General features: G+C 34.2%; 1 protein-coding gene across 1 annotated transcript in view; it reads left to right on the top strand.

Annotated features, from left to right (window-relative positions):
* The window catches only part of LOC117326713 (protein kinase C-binding protein NELL1-like), a 101,127-nt gene extending 87,761 nt beyond the window's left edge, over positions 1-13,366 (top strand). Inside the window, exons 13-20 of the mRNA XM_033883436.1 lie at positions 5,177-5,344; positions 5,947-6,042; positions 8,455-8,595; positions 9,814-9,930; positions 10,591-10,673; positions 11,356-11,526; positions 11,954-12,190; positions 12,781-13,366. Of these exons, the coding sequence (XP_033739327.1) occupies positions 5,177-5,344; positions 5,947-6,042; positions 8,455-8,595; positions 9,814-9,930; positions 10,591-10,673; positions 11,356-11,526; positions 11,954-12,190; positions 12,781-12,834 (1,067 nt within the window). The 3' untranslated portion in view covers positions 12,835-13,366. The remainder of the gene's footprint in view (positions 1-5,176; positions 5,345-5,946; positions 6,043-8,454; positions 8,596-9,813; positions 9,931-10,590; positions 10,674-11,355; positions 11,527-11,953; positions 12,191-12,780) is intronic.
* Positions 13,367-18,071: the final 4,705 nt, after the last annotated feature.

Raw genomic sequence — 18,071 nt, 5'->3', positions numbered from 1 at the left:
TTTGAGAGTTCTCCTGTTCTAATTTGTGATAAAACACTTAATGCTTGGTAATAAATCGACAGACTTAGTTGAAATTATATGTGTGTGCATTTCAATATTAAAGAGCTATATTTAACCGTACACATCGTCAGGTGGATGCATATGTTTTACTTCAGGGCTTCACATTCATACCATCGTTATTTTGATTATAGAACCAATGTATTTATAAAATTAATATCTCCGTGTCGTTATATCAAGATACATGCGATATCTAAATATTTGTAATGAAGATATTTAAAATACTCACATTGTGCATAAAATTAATGTGCAGTTCGGTAACCATTTATGATGAGGATGATAACTTGATTTGATCAGAATTACAAAAAATAATAATATGAATCCGATGACTTTTGATAATATTTTTATTTGATTAAAACCTCAATATGCTAAATGGGTTTCTAACAAATTATATTAACTTGGAAAGTATACAAAACAGCTAATTTCCTTCCTAGGAAAAACATCATCGTAAAATGATTTCCAAACGTATAAACTCTTATCTCCTTAAAATGTGCATGTAGTTCAAAAAACATAGCAACATTTATTGGTGAAATGTAGGATTCCATAGATTGTTATGCCTCCTGGTGATTACGTACACGTATCTTGTACTCCCTGACGCTATGCACTTTTTAATAGACAAGACAACTTGTTACAAAAGCAAGAAGACGTATTTAACACGTGAAGAAAAGAAAGATTGCCATAGGAAGCCATTACGTCAATGTTTTAGTGAAGTTAAAAAGGAAAACGCTTTCAACTTCAACTGAAGGACTGGATTCTATAAGAGGTCGACACTTATTGATCATGTGACCTAGCTTCTGTTTTCATTGCTCCATGTCTCGCCCTACGCCTCACTTTCCCTCGCACTCCTTTCTTACATTAACCACTGACATCGCCTACTTAGAAAACCCACGTTATGCATACAAAGCCTCGTAACACGTGATCCGCCTTTTCTTACATTATGGTACGTCATCCATTTCAGCGGAATATTGGTTGTTTCCTGGCTTTGCAGAGTCCTTGAAATAATTCTTTAGGACGGTAATTGACCCTTTCAGATTGTGTGCTTCCTCTACCTTGATCCATACAAGATAATGCAAAGTCATGATGCCTAAAATCTAAGTAGAGCATCATAAACGATTCAGTAAACAGCCATTAAAAATTTGTTACACATTCATCCTCTCATTTTCATCATCATCATAACGATCTTTGTGGGTACATATCTAATAAGGGCTTATCATCTTATCAGGTATGATGGGGTGTTGAATTGCATTGATGACGGCACGCCTACTTTGGATTAAGGAAAGGAAATGTTACTTATGATTGACCAAATAGAATTCACCAAAAGTGTTAGAGATCTTCATATAAAACAGTCATTTCTGTAAACCATATCCTTAGACGTGACGCCAATAAGTGTCAAAATAAATCCTGCTAGCGCGTGCAGATTCCATCACTACCGTGAGTTAAACATTCCTTTTGGATGTCAATAAGAATTTAAGGAGATGATGTCTGTCAACATTGAAGATACATTTAAATATCGTTGCATTATCAAAGGGTTTTGTAAGTAAAAAAGGAGGCTGACGTTCGTTCTTTTGATGCATATTACTGAAATATATATATAAGTAAATTGACAAATTTTGAGGCTATCTGCCCCCTTTTTCATGACAAAACGCATCACAAAAATTACTTGATGGACATAGAACATAAATAAATTTGCTAAAAATATATCAACAGCGATTATATTATCAGAACTGAATTAAAACATAATTAGGTTTACACCTGAACATTGTGATAGCATGATTGATAGAGATTATCTGATTTTTCCATCCCCCCCATCCCCCCCCCCCCCCCCCCCCCCCCCCCCCCCCCCCCCCCCCCCGTTTTATCCTGGAGTTATACAAAATCAAAGTCATAGTGCAATATCCTAAAAGTACATCTAATTATGACATAATCATAATGCTATAAATAGTTTATAGAAGGGAGATAACCGTTATACAAAACACGTGTATTATATGTATGGTAGAAATAGCCTTAAGTACACGATTCAAATATCAGAATTTAACTAACATGTAGTTTTTTAATGAACTTCTCGAATTTTATACTCCAATTTGTGCGAGATTTATTACATCCAGTTATTATCTAAAATAGTAAAATAAACATTTGCAGTAGTCAAGATGGAGCGGTAATGCAAAGCATATGTTGGCCCTGCAACCGAAGCACACTAATAGGAGAAACAGTGTAATGTAAATGTTTTACTAATTCCTCTGGTCATTAAAGTATTCTTCGACAAAAACAAACCAAACATTCATGCTACTTAATATCAACAGTTTGTCGAACGGCGTTATCCCGAACTCTGATAACTCGAAGTTCTTACTTAAATCTAACCTAAAATTCAGTTAACTCGAAGTTCTTACTTAAATCGAGCCTAAAATTCAGTTAACTCGAAGTTTTTACTTAAATCGAACCTAAAATTCAGTTAACTCGAAGTTCTTACTTAAATCGAACCTAACATTCAGTTAACTCGAAGTTTTTACTTAAATCGAACCTAAAATGCAGTTAACTCGAAGTTCTTACTTAAATCGAACCTAACATTCAGTTCTAACAGTAAAAATTATATATAAGATATGCTCCATTACCTCGAATACTCAGGAATCTGTTGTCATGATCCGAGTAATTTCGAGATAAAGAGGTTCGACATTGTTTTAGGCAAAGCAATGACGTGCAATATGTATAAGCGATATATTTAAAAGATGGAATAATATAATATATACTGAAGACATAGATCAGCAAGGAGCCAAATTGTGTTTTCATTTTTTAAACCGTAAAAAAATATCCTAGGAAAAAAACAGATACCTGTATTTTCCATTTTTCTAAGATATGTGTATTTTCCATTTTTCCTAGATACCTGTATTTTCCATTTTCCCTAGAGACCTGTATTTTCCATTTTCCCTAGATACCTGTATTTTCCACTTCCCCTAGATACCTGTATTTCTCATTTTTCCTAGATACCTGTATTTTCCATTTTCCCTAGATACCTGTATTTTCCATTTTCCCTAGATACCTGTATTTTCCATTTTCCCTAGATACCTGTATTTTCCATTAAAGATAAATCATAAGTAATCCTAAAAGACATATGCTCTGCTAACTTTCGGCTGTTTTTGGGATAATCAAAAACACAATTTTACTACAAAAATATTCTAATTATTTACGAGTATACGGACTTAATGATCACATCCTAAATGTTAAGACATATACAATTACGGTAATAAAATCAGCTATTTTTCGATCGCATTAGATTTAGGGAGTTTTATCACAGAGTTATCGTTATTTTATCACACCTGTACTTTAAGAACAAAAAAAAACTTGGACCCATAGAGAGAGAAAGCATAATATGTAATCACATTCGAAACATGAGCAAAGGTAGATCACAGACGTGGATGCAGAATTGCTTCACTGCTGGGGCGCAAATACAGGTTGGAAAGCTAATGCGAGCCATTATTAAACGATAAGACTTTTATTCTCACCGTCATAAACTCAAAGATTTTCATAATGTTTCAACGGTATTGATTTCGAAGTTTGTTTTATCAAAAATGAATTCGAATCTAATATCAAAGTTTGCGTTATCCATCAGTTTTTTTTATAGTTTTTTTTTTTAAATATTTTTTTTCTGAATAGCAAGGTTGTTTCTGTTCTTGTATGAACGCTAGGGACTATTCACATAAAGTCGTTTTGTTGATCCAAATCTAAATTGCAAAGAAAACTTTAGAAAACAAAACAAATAATCAACATAAAAATGAATTGGATTCATATTTAAAGCAAAATTTAATGTTTCGGTGAGACTGAACAGGTTGTTTTTTCATGCTCTTGTATAAAGCTTATCATGCGTTTTTACAAATATATTAAGAACCGGAAAAACCGCATATGTTCTTTATCAAAATAATTCACATTGGACTGGAAACTGTGAGAATCTAACTAGACTTCCATCGACTCATCACAAGAGAAGATAACACTCATGATTTACAGATAGCGGACTTTGTTTATTCAAGTTTAATAGTATTTCATTGCCAAAAAGCAAATGATTGTGTAAATGTAAAGACAATATGGTAAACCCCCTTCTGATATTTAACTTCGAAGTTCTTGACAATGTCCCTTCTGAAAATTAGTTTTATCTCTGTTGAAAACTGGTTGGATAATACTGGTTTACCTTATCGGAATTTGTGAGGACCACCTTGGATAAAAACTGCATTAACCCACAGAACAACACCTTTTTCCTAACGGTATGCTTGAAATCAGTTGATGTTGCTGAGTTTTTATTTTTGAAACAAATTTCGACTTAAAACGTCACGGGGAAAATATAATCATCATATAAACATGATCCAGGTAACTTATTGTTTATGCAATTCAAATCTTTTTAAGTGAAATGTCAAAAATAATTTCTCTTGACGATCAATGTTATCAATAATATTTTGTAGCAGACCAAGGGATTTGTTTGTTCCTCAATGTTTAATTGCAACATTTTGATCGCGGATTCTAAATAATATCAAAACTCCTTGAATAGGATAAAATGAATAATCGTATACGTCCGTTACCTACAACTAAGGTCAATAAACAAAATACTTAATTAAACATATTGCAATTTCCGAAAATTCCGAAATTGAATAAAGAATGGATTTAAGTACCTCTTTTCTATAATTAGCCACTTTGAAGGATCTTTTTTACGTTTCCCTGACTTCTCTTTTGGTTTTGGTTTTTTTTTTTTTTTTCGCAAAATTTTGGCCACTGGAATCGCTGACGAATCATGAAAGGACAAAACATCTGTATGAAGCACTTTTACATAAAACAAAGCATCTACGTGATGCAGCTTCGCATTCAGTAGGCGACATTAAATTGATCTATTACGAAATTTGTATTTAAAGATACTGATCATTTGTAAACGTTATTGGAAATTTAATGATATGTATGCTGTTGTGGTCTTGACGGGATGTACCATGACGCGTGCCACATGTGGAACAGGAAATGATTGCCTTTCCGGTACACGTGACTTCAGTTGTACATCGCGCTTGGTGCTGTCATTGATATTACCTCTTTTAATTAATCTATATAATGACTGCTGAAGGTATGTTCTTTCATCTCTTTTTCTCAATAGGTTTATCTACTCCAGTATATGTTGTTTCGTCCATTGCCATTTCAGAACAGAACGAGTGTCTTTCTGGCGTACATAGCTGTGACACGAACGCGGACTGTGTGGATACACGCGGGAGTTACACTTGTCATTGTCGTCATGGATACACCGGTGACGGATACACGTGTAATCGTATGTATTATTTCAATATCTATGGTACATTTGTTATTGTAACTGAGACCAACAATACATAGGTTTTAGATGATATTAATGTAAAATATATTTTTAAATATTGTCAATAACATTCTAATGATTCATTCTACAACATACTATAGTAAACATTTCACAACTTAAATGTTACCTACGAGCTACGGTTAGCAATTTTTCCAGAGATGATTTTTTTCTTCTGTTTGCTTCCTTTGTATACATACAAAATGTAGATCGTCAACGTAATATCTACTAATGTCTTCTTGTCATGGTTACCAGTATGATAACGTCCTACCTCATTTTTTAGGACATGGTTATTTTGATAATAAAATGAATGCTTCTTTATTTATAAAGTGTAATAATTTACTATTGTATATCAATACATAATATATTCATTTACATTTTGTAGTTTATAATCATTTACATTTTGTAGTTTATAAGTAGTTTTTATATAATAATATACTGTACACAGGTAAGACCTACGCTGCCTTTCAAGATAGTGCATTACTCTATAGGTAGATTTATACTTTATAGATAACAATATACTAGTGATATTTACATAATGGTAAAATGATTTCTATATGTAGCTATATGCGACGGAAGCTGTCTAAACGGCGGAATGTGTATAGCTCCAAGTGTCTGTGAGTGTCGCCATGGTTATATCGGCATGAACTGTGAGCTTGGTAAGTCGATACAACTTCTGTTTACTAATCACACTCTCTAATCTAGATCTCAGAGTGTTTAATGTGTAATGAACAATACCAAATACGAAATAAGATAGTATGTGTAGGTGGGGCTCTCGATATCATGTAAATAGTAAGCACAACACAATGTTGAACAAAAATAAATGTTACAGTCACAGAAAACATCTACTTTTTGTGGTATGAAGTTGGGTTTTTTCACCTAGATAATTATCAATTTTTCAACTGAGGAAATAATATGGCACTGGAAATATTTATTCAAGGGTGGGTATTTGTAGTTTAATTTTTTCTACGAGACTTTGAACTAGTAATGTCATCGGGAAATGATTGGTGATATACATACATATCAAATAGTTTTGAACAAAACTTTGGCACAAAAACGTCGGCTATCAAGTTAGGTAACTAGGTCATATATATAACATCATTAAATTTCAAACTTGAACGACAAAATATACTCATATACCGTCATACTGCAGCAATTGTGTGGTACTCGACGGGAAACCATCAAATAGCATCTATAAATCTTAGTAAGTGCTTCAGGTGTGTATGTTTATACTCTCAAATTAGGTCGCAGACAAATATCATGACAACAGTCTGATAGGATTGTGTATTGTGTTGTGACTTCCTAGCCCCTTCAACAGGCTATAACCTAATTAGAACCAGGATCGACCTCACAATGTCTATCACCACTAATTGTGATTGCTTAGGCTAGACATCAAAGGTAGTGGTGATGGTCCCGCTGGACTTCATCTGACAAGTCAGAATCCTGTAAGTAATCACCATAGACGACTTAAGCCTTCAGTAAACCTCTGATAGACAGAGGTCATCGGGTACAGATATGGCGTCTCGGCACCTATTCCAATAACGGTAGAACACTACTTGTCTTTATGGTTAGCGACAATTTGTCTTGGGTGTTTTTATTGGTTAGTTGGCATTTAACGTCCCAACAACATAATGAGACCAATAAAAGATGGCTTATTTGAACAGTGCCACCTTAAGAGCCGTGGTATAGTTCAATTTCACTAAGTTGTAATGTTTCATACGCATCGGGCATCAATTGCTGTGACATTATGAATGGATTTGAACCCAATTTGGTCAGAAATATCCATGGGGAAGGGGAACAGTTTTTACATAAATGATGACTTTGACCCCCAACGGGCCAGAGGGATTGGACTCAATAGGGGAAATAGAGGTAATTTCTTTAAATCGCTACTAGTCATAAAGTTATGAATGGATTTGAACCCAATTTGGTCAGAAACATCCTTGGGGAAGGGGTGCAGATTTTGTATTAATGATGACTTTGACCCCATAGGGGCCAGAGGGATGGGCTGAAGAGGGGAAATAGAAGTAATTCCTTTAAATCGCTACTAGTCATAAAGCTATGAAAGGATTGGAACCCAATTTAGTCAGAAAAATCCTTGGGGAAGGGGAACATATTTTGCATAAATGGTGACTTTGACTCCAAGGGGCCAAAGGGGCGGGGCCCAATAGGGGAAATAGAGGTAATTCCTTTAAATTGCTACTAGTAATGAAGGTATGATTGGACTTAAACCTTATTTAGTCAGAAACATCCTTGGGGATAGGGGAACAGAGTTTGCATAAGTGGTGACTCTGACCCGCCAGAGGCCAAAGGGGCTGGGCCAAATAGGGAAAATAGAGGTAACCCCTGTAAATCGCTACTAGTCATAAAGGTATGAGTGGATTTGAACTTAATTTAATCAGAAACATCCTTGGGTGAAGGGGAACAGATTTTGCATAAATGGTTGCTGTGACCCTCCATCCCATAACCATGTATAGCATCGCTGGACGTTAAGGGATAAACACAATTCTGATGTAAAAAAAAGGGGGGGCTCAAGGGTCTTTCCCCACCCTAAGGGACCCTAAGGGACTTAGTTTCTTTCAACACAATCGTGTTGTAAAAACAAAATTTGAGGCCTTTCCGACCCCTAGAGAGTCTGGACTTCGTTATTTCTTTAAAGCAGTTGGGATCCCCACACTATATATAGCATTGTGCGAGATTGACAAATAAAGCTACGTATTAACGAATTGGACATGAACATTATTTTGACGTTTGGTCAAATCCAGCCAGGTGAGCGATACAGGCCCCATGGGCCTCTTGTTATGATGTCTTTGGTATATCTCGACCTGAAGACAAGAGCCAATAGCATTCCTTATACGGAGGCTTAAGCTCTCAACTGAAATGGCATAAGTTAGGCTTTAAGAGGGAAAAAAGCTATTACGAATCCAAATTTAGTCGCCCCGTTCGAATCATGCAATAGGTCGCACATCATGTACAATTCTTACGCCTTGATACAGATATGTTGCGTGTATGTTTGCAGTTCATGGCAGCAATGAAGCAGTCAATTTGCTTATAATAAATAATTCATGTTACAGATATAGACGAATGTGCAATCGAGATAGCGGCCTGTCACAAGAACAGTATCTGTGTGGACACCCCGGGCTGGTACCAGTGTGATTGTGTTGAGGGCTTCCACAGCACATGGCCGGATAACCGATACGGCAGCCTCTGTATGGGTACGTCATTCCATTATATCTCATTTTATTGTCTTATTAGCTCACCTGGACCAAAGGTCCGGTGAGCTTATGCCATGGTCCGTCGTCCGTCGTCCGTCCGTCGTCCGTCAACATTTGCTTCAAATCGCTACTTAGTCAAACAGTTATTATTGGATTATGACCAAATTTGGTCAGAAACGTCCTTGGCGGAAGGGGATCAGATTTTGCATAAATGGTAACTCTTGACCCCCAAGGGGCCTGAGGGGCGGGGCCCAATAGGGGAAATAGAGGTAATTCCTTTAAATCGCTACTAGTCATAAAGTTATGAATGGATGTTCTAAAAACAATTCTTGAGGTATTTCAGACCCTTAGAGAGTCTGCACTTCGTCATTTCTTTCAAGCAGTTGGGATCCCCACACCATAACCATATATAGCATTGTCTGAGATTGACAAATAAAACGAATTGAACATGAACATTATTTTGACATTTGGTCTAATCCAACCAGGTGAGCGATACAGGCCCTATGGGCCTCTTGTATTTAGTTTGCTTTAGGCAGTTTTATAGTCCTATTAAGATTCAGATTCTTAACTAGCTGAAAGCCATCAGGCCTATATATTTGATTGAAATATTTATATATAAATAGATATAAAACACACTTCTTGAAATTCTGTTCCATTACCGTGTAACAGAAAACGATCTCTTCCTTAACTTTCGACATTTTCCTCCAATAGCATGAGGGCACGAATTTTACAAGGAAACCATCGAGAGGTTACCTAATCCGTGTATGATCAGGATGAATTTTAAGCGGAAAAGCCTTTGTCATGGGGCGAAATATCTCTGGGTAACTGATGAACAGGAAAGTAGCATAAAATTATGCACAGTGTATCTCTTGGTTTTTTATTGTTTTTGTCACGTTGGTGGGAACGCCAGCATCTTCAATTAAAAAGGATTGTCTTTGGATGAAGATATTTAGTACATCTTCATTTCCATATTTTCTATTAGCAGCTGCTATTTTGTTTGTTTGTTTGTTTTTTTGTTTGTTTGTTTGTTTGATATATGTATTGTATCTTTGTTCTTGATATACACCCACCGTACAAAACCCATTAAATTTCCCCTTGTTTCTATTTACATTGCATTACATTTTTTTTTTATCTCGTACGTTTTATGAATATGAATAATCACAAATACATATATCTCGTGAAATTAAATTGATTTACAGTATTGTATTTTCTCTTCAGATATAAATGAGTGTGCAGGAGAGGGGCATGGCCATACCTGTCACCCCAGTACGAAGTGCCATAACCTGGAGGGTAGCTACGAGTGTCGTTGTCAGCCTGGAATACCCTGTACCCAACGTCAGTAAAATAAACAAATCATAAGTATTATTTTGCATGCTGTATTATAAATGTACAGTATAATGTCGGGTCGAACAAGTGTAATTTCGCCGAAAACTGGTCGGCTATTGGATGATTGACAAATATGAGGAGTACATGTGTGTTTTTGGTCGACTTTTTTGTATTTATCTTGCATTATGTCTAGTAGTTTTGCTGCTTTGTCGAATTGTCTGAAAAACGCGAAAATATCACTGTCGCGAAAATATCCATGTATACAGTATCGTTTTTATGTGGTAGAGAATAAATCATCACATCAACGGATGATTATATTCGATAACAGACATGAGAATAGCGATTTTACGCTTAAAGTACAAAATAGTAGTTGGTCCCTGATAGCAGTTCATTCTATATGGTAGACTTCATAACGAATATGGATATACTAGTAATGTATCATTTCAAAGTAGTTTGGCGGTCCGATAGAACTACATGGGGTATAGTTATCAATTTGTGTTTAGCACGTGACATTGTGATAAGCTTTCGAATGTGTCATGCATTCTGCATTTTGCAGATGTCCAGAGTATGATTTAAGAATTGTACGTAGTTTTAGGGTTTTTTTTTTTATTATTACATTATGGAATTTTCTTATTAACGTCGTGCATTTAATAGCTCGGATTGTTTCAGAATGCCACGACAGGGAACGTTACCATGACAGCGGAAGTGTTTGGACGCCATCAGAGGACAAATGCATGGAGTGCACTTGCAAGGTACGGAATATCATAGGTTTTTAGGTTAGAGCAGATAAACTTAGTTTGGTTTACTTCGTTATAGAGATATCGTCAACTATGTACTAGAATATATCTAATTTGAGATTTTTTGTGTTTTTTTTCAATTTGTTTACTTGTGTACAATCAACATAAAAACAAAATTTTACCTGAGTATTGTTTCATATATATTCTGTTAAGTATAAACGATGAAGATAAGTTGGTTCATAGAAAATAAAATGTTATGGGACAAAGCTTAAAAAGAGGGTTTTTCGGTTCTGCAAGGCTCGCAACTTGGGTTAAGATTATGTTTATTTTTTTAACTGGTGAATATCATACATATTCCATTTAATATGTTTGAAACTGTTAATACATTCAAACCTGCCTTAGTGTCGACCTGCATTAAGTGACCCCTCTCATATGTGACCATATTCCCCCCTCTAAGTGTTATTTACTATGCCAGTTACCAGAATCTGGATTATGAGACCACATATGTGACATTTTAATGCCTCCCTTGGAAGGTCACATAGGACAGATTTGACTGTAAACGTCTATTGTTGGTGATTTTTCTATTATATATTTTTTCTTTCCGCTTGAATAATTATCGAAAATACAATCCATCTTGCCAGTTCAAGAGTGGTTCATGATTGTAAAACACTTTAATGATGACGTACTTGTATTTCAGTTGGGAGTGTCGACATGTCACAAACGTGAGTGTGACTGCTCCAATCCTCACACAGACTATGATTGCTGTCTTCACTGTGACAAGACCTCCCAGTGCATGCACCAAGAGGTGCCCCTCATGTTTGACAACGGCGAGAGATGGATCTACCAGTGTCAGACCTGCGAGTGTCTCGTAAGTCTGTAGTACATGTATACTCCAAATAAGTTTTGTCTTAATAAAATGCTGAAAAAAAATGCGAATGCGAATAATATGATGTATTCCCACGATAGAAAGAAGCGTTGATACGCTGAATTGGTGCTAAAATGTTCAAAAATGGTTTCTTTTTGTCCGAAGAGCAAACTTCCTATTTTGGTATAAAGATTTTTCTCTTAATCTGTTAACTATCGAGTTAGTAACTTTGCATAAATAATGGTATTGAAATGTTCTAAATGTTATCTCGAAATATTTCAATTTCTGTGTTCATCAGTATTCCACAACTGCTTTTTTGAATTTAAAATTAAGATGAAATTGACAATTACCGTTCCATGTTTTGCCACCTGAAATAATGATTATCATGATATTCAGTAACAGTTACCATTGTGGAACTCTCTATCCTTAGGAGGGCGAGATTGACTGCTGGCCGCTGCAGTGTCCGAAAATCACGTGCCATACGACCATTCTAGAGCCTGGGGACTGCTGCCCCCGCTGCGTGGAGGACAACCCGTGTATCAGCCAGGCCTACGTCACAGGAGGGGCAGACAACTCTGCTACTACATGTCTGTACAAGGGACATGCCTACACGCATGGGGACACGTGGGTACTCGGATCAAAGCCATGTAGCACGTGTGAATGCAGGGTAAGTTTTGAAATCAAGGAAATTAAATCTAGAATACTGTTGGCGTCCATATCTTAGCAGCAATCTTATTTTTGTATTTTCGGGTTGAAAGTATTATGGGTCATGATTCTTTCTACTAATCACATTGGCTGTACCAGACTGGTCACCAGCAACTAAGATTTCTCAGCTAAAGCTAAATTCTGTTGCAAGATTATCTCCCCTTAGTGACAGCCAGACATACCCTATAGACTAAAATCATTAAGCTCAAATCTATTTACATTCTAGTTTTTATATTTTTGAGACTGTTGGGCCGGTCTACACCAATTCATTAACTAGCTATTCTGATAAGTTATTCGCTAAAATTTGGGAGCGCTAATATATAAATGTGTTTTATAAATCTACTATATTTATCATTAGGGTTAGTGACATTATCACAAGTTCAGATAATATACTCATTAAGATAGGGTGCATATGTTTCTACTTTACAACAATAATTGTCTTTCAGCTTCCAAGTCTAGATCCTCTTCCATTGTTATGATTCCTCGCGGATCTATGTTGAATATTCCGTGATGATTTGATTAAAATTCGTCATCTTCTGTTGTCTTTTTCAGGTCGGTCATATCTGCTGTCTGTATAACCAAAACTGTACAGCGATACCTGATTGAAGAAAGTAATTCTGGTTTTGATGGCACATACACACGTTATATATCATAAGGTAATGATTGAGCTTAGTTCTAAAATGATCTTATTTATACTCTACTACAATCTCACAAAAATAACTTCTTGGAATTATTATTGGATCGAAAATATTATTAGAGTAAATTGATGCAGTTAATGTAGGAAGATTACATGCAAAATAAAAAAAAATCGAGATAGTTCATACAGAGGGATGACAGATATTGCGGTACTTGGCATCCCCTTTCAGAATATTGGCCAAATTACCAACGTTACACTTTCCATTTTTACAATTGCAAGCAATAATTTCCACTGGTATTGTGTTATTTTGTGTCGCACCTTAAGCAAAAACCAGGCCTCACAAATTATAGAAGTGCATTACACATAGTTTGAAAATTGACTTTTCTGTGTATATTTTGCTTTTAAGGGCATTTGGCACGTTTGCCGAATGTATACGTGAAGGGAGGCAACTCTTTATTGAAGGTGATTTTTTGCATAATATTTTAATAGTATTTAAGAGTGTATTCGAATTTTTGAATTGAAATAACATATGTAATTATTGTGAGTATCATTGAAATCCTGTTTCTTAAATTTAGTCGTTGTGAATGTTTGTAATTTATTATAATACCGTTTATACCTGATTAATACTTGAATTAATTTATTGATTATTCATTTGTACAAAAACACGTACCCAACTGCACATAAGCAATCATTATTTCAATATCCCGTACGAAATTATATGTATTATTCAGTTATAAAACTTGAACAATTATTAATAAGAACTATTCCTTTGAATTGGGATTTCTCCTTTACTCAAGAATTATTCATGAATTCGAGAAATGCCTCTTGTGATTTTTTTTTCAGTAGGGGAATGTCACAGACATTCTGGTCTTTTACGTTTTATTTAGTGTTTAAGAAAAACTGCAAATACATCATTTAGATATTTCACATATTTCATGTCATAGATATATGTGAAGAAGCCTTATTTCATATTTCTTTTTTTCTAATTCGTTGCCAATGAGTAAATATCCATCTCCGTTTTTTTGCTGTAAGTGCTTACTATATATATATATATATATATGACTGTGCTTATGATATGTAAGTGTGGTAGTATAATCACGTTACTACCTCACAGTAGCAAGTTCATGTTATCAGGATGTACTATATCAGGACCAATGCAAGTTAATGTTCATTAGTATAAGTAGCATTGTATATTTGTTTGTTTGTTTGTTGTTTTGTTTTCTGTTTTTTGTTGTTGTTATTTTTTTTTATTATTTATTTATTTATATTTTTTGAAGTAGCGGATGTTATAATGCTACTTTGAGCTCCTCACTAAGTGTTGTGATTCAAAAGGCTAGATTAGATGTCATATAAATACTAGAAACAAAAGATTTTATCTTGTTTAAAACATCGCATAATATTTCCACTGCGGTCAGTAAGCAGACTATATACATCACATATAAAGTCCTATAGCTCTACATAGACTTGTGTAAATAACTGTGGTGTCGAGGTAGATCGTCTGAAGAATATATAATTGCTGGTGTATTGTGTTTCGTTTGTCACGTTTTATACATACACTTACGTAGATAAAAGGTCGGGGAGGTGTTTGTATAGTCAGGGTTTTCCGGACTTTGTATTGAAATCAATGTATGCATTAACGATGGGCAAATAGTTGTGTCTGAACACAAAGGCTCTCTCTAGACAATCACAATAACACTGATCAAATAAAATACCTGTCTTTAAATATGGAAAGTTGGATATACAGATATTTGTTTTTTTATGAATTGGCCTAGACAATCACAATAACACTGATCAAACAAAATACCTGTCTTAAAATATGGAAAGTTGGATATATAGATATTTGTTTTTTATGAATTGGTAAAACAAATATATCCGATAATACATTTTGATTAAATGATATGGAAATGTAACGTGTATAGATATAAAAAAAAATGAATATATATCCTAAAAACACATCAACAGAAGTTGAATTATTGCTAAGTATAGGCCCAGAATAATTGTGATTTCTGGTATGAATGCTGTTTATATGTTTATAATAGAACTGTATTTGTGATATAATGGGGTTGATTTTGTTACCAGAACTGTCTTTGTAGATATGGAATACATATTCTGTTAAGTTGTAGTTTTATCCTAAATCGTATTTGTGAGTATGGTTTATATCTAGGTATTGTGTGAAGTTGTAGTTTAACACAAAAACCACCTTTGTGAGTATGATGTACAATGTATATATATATATGTGTGTGTGTCAAGTTGTAGTTTAACACAAAAACCACCTTTGTGGGTATGATGTACAATGTATATATATATATATATATATATATGTGTGTGTGTCAAGTTGTAGTTTAACACAAAAACCACCTTTGTGGGTATGATGTACAATGTATATATATATATGTGTGTGTGTCAAGTTGTAGTTTAACACAAAAACCACCTTTGTGGGTATGATGTACAATGTATATATATATATATATATATATGTGTGTGTGTCAAGTTGTAGTTTAACACAAAAACCACCTTTGTGAGTATGATGTACAATGTATATATATATATATATATATATATGTGTGTGTGTCAAGTTGTAGTTTAACACAAAAACCACCTTTGTGAGTATGATGTACAATGTATATATATGTGTGTGTCAAGTTGTAGTTTAATACATAGAGGATATCTAACAGTGTCTTCAGTAATACCAAATATATTTCACGAGTGAGGCTAATATTTTGATATTTTATATATCAAAATATTAGCCACACGAGTGAAATATATTTGGTTTTACTGAAGACACTGTTAGATATTCTGTTTATTACATTTTTTATTAACGAAAACCCTACCCCGTATGCTAACTAGACAGCGATAATTTGTAAACAAAAAAAGTAGTTTCCCCTGTCCAGGTGCTGACATATATGTCGGGCTTTCTGATTGGTCAATTATTTTGTTATTTTCTAATAATTAATTTGATTGGTCAAATCAGCAAAAGTGATATTTTTCACTAGTGAAAAATATCACTTTTATAGAATGAATAATTTTTGATATTTCACTGGTAAAAATGTAATAAAAAAACCGTATTTGTAAGTGCGGTATAACAAACACTTTTGTATCAAGCTGTAGCTTAACAATAACTTGTTTGTGCATGGATATGATATATATATCGTGTTGACTTAAGGTTCTTTAAGTCATATTGTTTTAATACAAGAAATGTCTTCGTGAATATGACAGGCACACATTATGCCGTTCTTTTGTACAAACATTAGTTTTCTCTTGCTTTACATATGTTATCATTTACATGTATACTATCAACACTTAAAATAAATAACTCGCTAATACAGGGTATTTTACAGTATTCATTTGTGTGGTTTAACTTGGTATCTTACCGTTCCGTAAGAAAGCTTATATTATATCGATATACCGGCAATATTTAGGGTATTTTTTTCAATTACTTTCATATACAAAATTGTTTGTATATTATTGAACTGGTAAACAATTGTCAACTTTTAACATTAAATGATAACTTGTTAACAGAAGATATAATGTATTAAAGAATTGCCTTGTTTGTGTATTATACAGTTAACACATTTTGCATACTGTAAATGTATTAATTTTCGCGCACTCAAATTTTCGCGTATTTATAACAAATCAGCGCAGTGAAGAATTAAATAGCACATAGATCATGTATTTAATGCAATCATGATTTAGCGCAGTGCTTCAAGAGCGAACAGCGCTAACATAAGATAACCGCGAACATGTCTACGCTTACAGTAAGTATTCTACATTCAACTTACTACCTGTAATCGATTTTTGCAATACGACCTACTATCTATAGCTTGGCGGTATGCCCCAGTGTCATGTTATAAGACAGCCTATTAAATAAAGACAAAATGTAATCTAGGATTTTTCAAACCCACGATATATTTGCTTGGCTAGATAAGAAAACGTCTCGCTTTTTATTTCAATTGTCTATTGACTTGTCAGAGATGAGTCACACCCTGCCATATTTGTGTAACAATCGTATTAGCTATTGTCATGAAAACTCCGATCCATCAATATGTCTTGCATTGATCCGTCTATAAATCCACTTCTCGTTGTGATTGCCAACTCTCGCGTGATAAACACATGCCGTTCCTATGAATTTGACACATATCTCAACGCCAACGCCTGTAGCAATGGCATGCTCAGTAACTAGCATATCAAAAACCGCTAATCCTGTGCCTACACTTACATTGAATTAGGTTGTTTCTCAGATGTTTTGAAATCGTCCTAAATTTTTCACATGCAAAGTAATGCTATTTGACATCGTATGCAATTCCATTGCAGTAAAGATGGTGTTTTAAGGATTGCATGGCACAGTTGTGATGAAAATGTTGTAGCGTGGCATAGTCTTGTATTTTTTACTATCAAAATGACTTGTAAATATAGTACCGTCGAACTCGGATAACTCGAACTTTTTTCACTATCCCGACGACTTCGAGTAAACGAGGTTTGAATGTATGTAATAGTAAGTTATACAATTTTATCTTTCCTATTTGTTGTAAGTTTTACTGGTGTTATGTATTTACTATTTTAAGTGCTTAATAAGTTATAGCTAAGTAATAATAATGACGCATGGTATATATGTGTATTTCGAGTTTTAAGACATTTTTGACGTATTTAATCATACTTCGTTGTAAAATAATTTTTCTCTCATATTATATTTATTACATTGCATAATACTCTTTTATATATCCCCATATAGTCTTTGTTATATACATATTTTGATGGAAAAGCATTAGTGACAGTATGGATAATGTAGCAACATAGGGATTGAAATTGACATCTATCAATACACAAATAACAGTGTTTTCACTCCTTTCTCTCTCTTATATACTGTAAAATTGTTTTTCTCTGTGGATTTTTTATTTTCGTTTCAATGGTACTCCCAATCCATGAAATGATAGTAGCAAAAAACAATGAAATGTTGGTAAATTCGACATTGAGGTTTATTAGATTTGCAATACAACGTTATCGATATAAGAACTATATAATTAAGCAGTACTTTAATTCCTCGAGTTCAAGTTTCCACAAAGTGATCCTTTTTTTGAAAACAACCAAATTTCGACCCTTACGAAAAGATCCCCAATATTACAGAAGATATATATTAATACACATCTGTCGTTTGTTCCGATACTAAATTACGTCATACTGTCACTATTGCTTATGAGACCTATCTATC

Source organism: Pecten maximus, chromosome 5, assembly GCF_902652985.1.
Source record: "Pecten maximus chromosome 5, xPecMax1.1, whole genome shotgun sequence".
Lineage (NCBI taxonomy): Eukaryota > Metazoa > Mollusca > Bivalvia > Pectinida > Pectinidae > Pecten > Pecten maximus.
The sequence above is the reverse complement of the archived record's forward strand: the minus strand, read 5'-3'. Positions and strand labels throughout refer to the sequence as shown.